At 43.1% G+C, this 2,500-nt stretch overlaps 1 protein-coding gene across 3 annotated transcripts in view; it reads left to right on the forward strand.

The window, feature by feature from the left end:
- clcn5b (chloride channel, voltage-sensitive 5b) overlaps positions 1 to 2,500 on the forward strand; it is a 36,916-nt gene that overhangs the window by 29,513 nt on the left and 4,903 nt on the right. For all 3 annotated transcript variants that reach the window (XM_012830862.3, XM_031585372.1, XM_031585371.1), the window contains exon 12: positions 267 to 483. In XM_012830862.3, the coding sequence (XP_012686316.1) occupies positions 267 to 483 (217 nt within the window). The remainder of the gene's footprint in view (positions 1 to 266; positions 484 to 2,500) is intronic.

Genomic DNA, 2,500 nt, shown 5'->3' on the forward strand with positions numbered 1-2,500 from the left:
TGTATTTCTCCATGGCCGTAAGGTACATGGGAACCACGAAAACCACAGCAAAGACTAATTTTGCATGAACATTTGGAAATGAAGAGTGGCAATGATAATAGCAGAGTGAAATTTGTAAATGTTGTACGTAAAAGACGTACACGTTCACAAACACACAAAACACTGTCAGTATTCCTAATGCCCAGGTGAGATCAATTGAACAATATTTTGACTAACTCTAGCCCTTTCTTACGAGTGAACCTTTCTCCCCCCCCCCTCTCCCTCAGATAACTCGCGTAAACACCAGGAGGGTGTGGTGAGCGCGTCCCGGGTGGTGTTCAGCGACCCGCCGCCCCCCCAGGTGGAGAACGGCCCCCCCGACCTGAAGCTGCGCTCCATCCTGGACCTGAGCCCCTTCACGGTCACGGACCACACGCCCATGGAGATCGTGGTGGACATCTTCAGGAAGCTGGGGCTCAGGCAGTGCCTCGTCACGCACAACGGGTGAGGGGAGACAGGGGCCGCCATTAATCTCTCTCACTCTCTCTCTTTCTTTCTTTTTTTTCTCCCTATCTATCTCTCCCTCTCCAGGGTTTTTCCTGCATAGAGAAAATTTGGGCGCGCGCCTAAGCCGTTTTCCCGAGCGCCTACAACAAATCCCGAGCGCCTAAGGCAAAAAAAAAGTCCGCAATAAAAAATAAATTTAAAAAAGCTGTCATTCATGGCGCAATTCAGCTTAATGGTGTTTTGAGCCTTCACCGTTGACTTCAAGGCAGCAGCTGCCTGGAAGGCGCATCCCACCTCCCACTTCCTGAGCCAATCATTGAACAGAGGCTGTTCCAATCTTGCCAGTTTAGAGAATACGTTGGTTTGAATTTGAGATTTGAGCAAGCAACTTAATGTAGCTAGCTTTTAGCTGTTTTAAACCAAGGCACTTCAAAAATGTTGTTTACAACCTGCTTACAAATCTGAAGGTGTTTAGAGAAGTCGTGGAGTATGGGTTGGCGATCATCTAACCTGGGACTGCTTTCTGTCGGGTGCTTTGCATTAAGGTGATAGCTAAATTCAGCTTGACAAATGCTACATACAACTTTAGTTTTGTCGATTGTTCCCTCATTTTGGCTCTTAAACAGAGACTTTCCGCCCAACAATCCCTCAGCTCTCTCCATCTTCAACTACCGCAGTGGTTCTCAAACTTTTTCTGTCATTCCCCACTTTGAACAAGGGGGGCTATTCAAGCCCCACCTGTCCCTCATCGCTCCCATAAAATGGTAGGTCAAGCCCCCTACTTACGGGCTACATTGCCCGAGGGGACACAGGTTCAAGTCTGGCCTGATGTAATTTCCCAATGCTCTCCCCACCTCTTATCCGCCTCGCTTCCTGTCATAACTTCATGTCCTATCCAAATAAAGGCATTTTTTTTTTTTTAAAGTTGCGTTAATTGCGTTAAAATATTTTATCGCGTTAATCGCGGCCGCATTAATCGCATAGATTAACGCGTTAACGCTGACAGCCCTAATTAAAATATCTGCTATGTTGAGGACCTACACAGGTGTAGGCTATTATTTGATTTGTCTACCCGTTTGAACGAGTACCAGTAGACCGCGGAGCCTCGGGAGAGGCAGACAACCGCATTGCTTTATCAATGAAAGCTCAGCTCGTTCGGAGGAGAGCGGATAGATTTGTGTTGCATCTCGAATATAATAATATTAATATTATCATTGATAAACCGGTGCGGTTGTAAACTGTCGTTCCGCTGCGAGGGCCAGCCCGACGTGCACGAAAACACCTGTACAAATGCAAATGAAATGTCCACTCAAAATGCTGACAAAAGTTTTATTTCCAACGCAGCCTCCATTGGTGGGCCAATATAAGTTAAACACACTATTAAACATATTTGTGGACAGTTTTAATAATAAAAACAAAAATAATGGTATGTAGGTTTGTATAATAAAAATGAATAGTAATAATAGATACACTTGAATTTCATAATTTGTGTGTTCCATTTCTGACCACTGGTTAGTTCTAGATTCTATTGATATACATTTCAGTAGTTTGCATATATATGTAAAGAGGTAAACCTTGATAATCTTTGAACCATACATGATAGCACCATGGGGCTTGGACTATTGTCAATCTATTTGAATCTAAAGTGGAAGCAAAATGATTTCCTGAAGCATATCCTCATTATTTATGAAATGGTAAAAGGTGACATGGTAACACAGACACATTTTTTTTTGAGCACCGAAGACCCATTTTGACCCAGGAAAAACCCTGCTCTCCCTCTCCCACTCTCTCTCCTCTCTCTCTTTCTCTCTTTGTCTCTCTTTCTCTCTCTCTCTTTTTCTCAGGTCTCTCAAAATACTTTCTCTCTTTCTTTCTTTCTTTCTTTCTTTCTTTCTTTCTTATTTTATATCACAAAAACGACCCATCCCTATGTCTGTCTTCTTTCTCTTTCTCTCTTTCTCTCTCTCTATTTATCTATCTATCTCTCTTTCTTTCTTTCTTTCTTTCTTTCTTT

This window comes from Clupea harengus, chromosome 18, assembly GCF_900700415.2.
Source record: "Clupea harengus chromosome 18, Ch_v2.0.2, whole genome shotgun sequence".
In the NCBI taxonomy this organism is placed as follows: Eukaryota; Metazoa; Chordata; class Actinopteri; order Clupeiformes; family Clupeidae; genus Clupea; species Clupea harengus.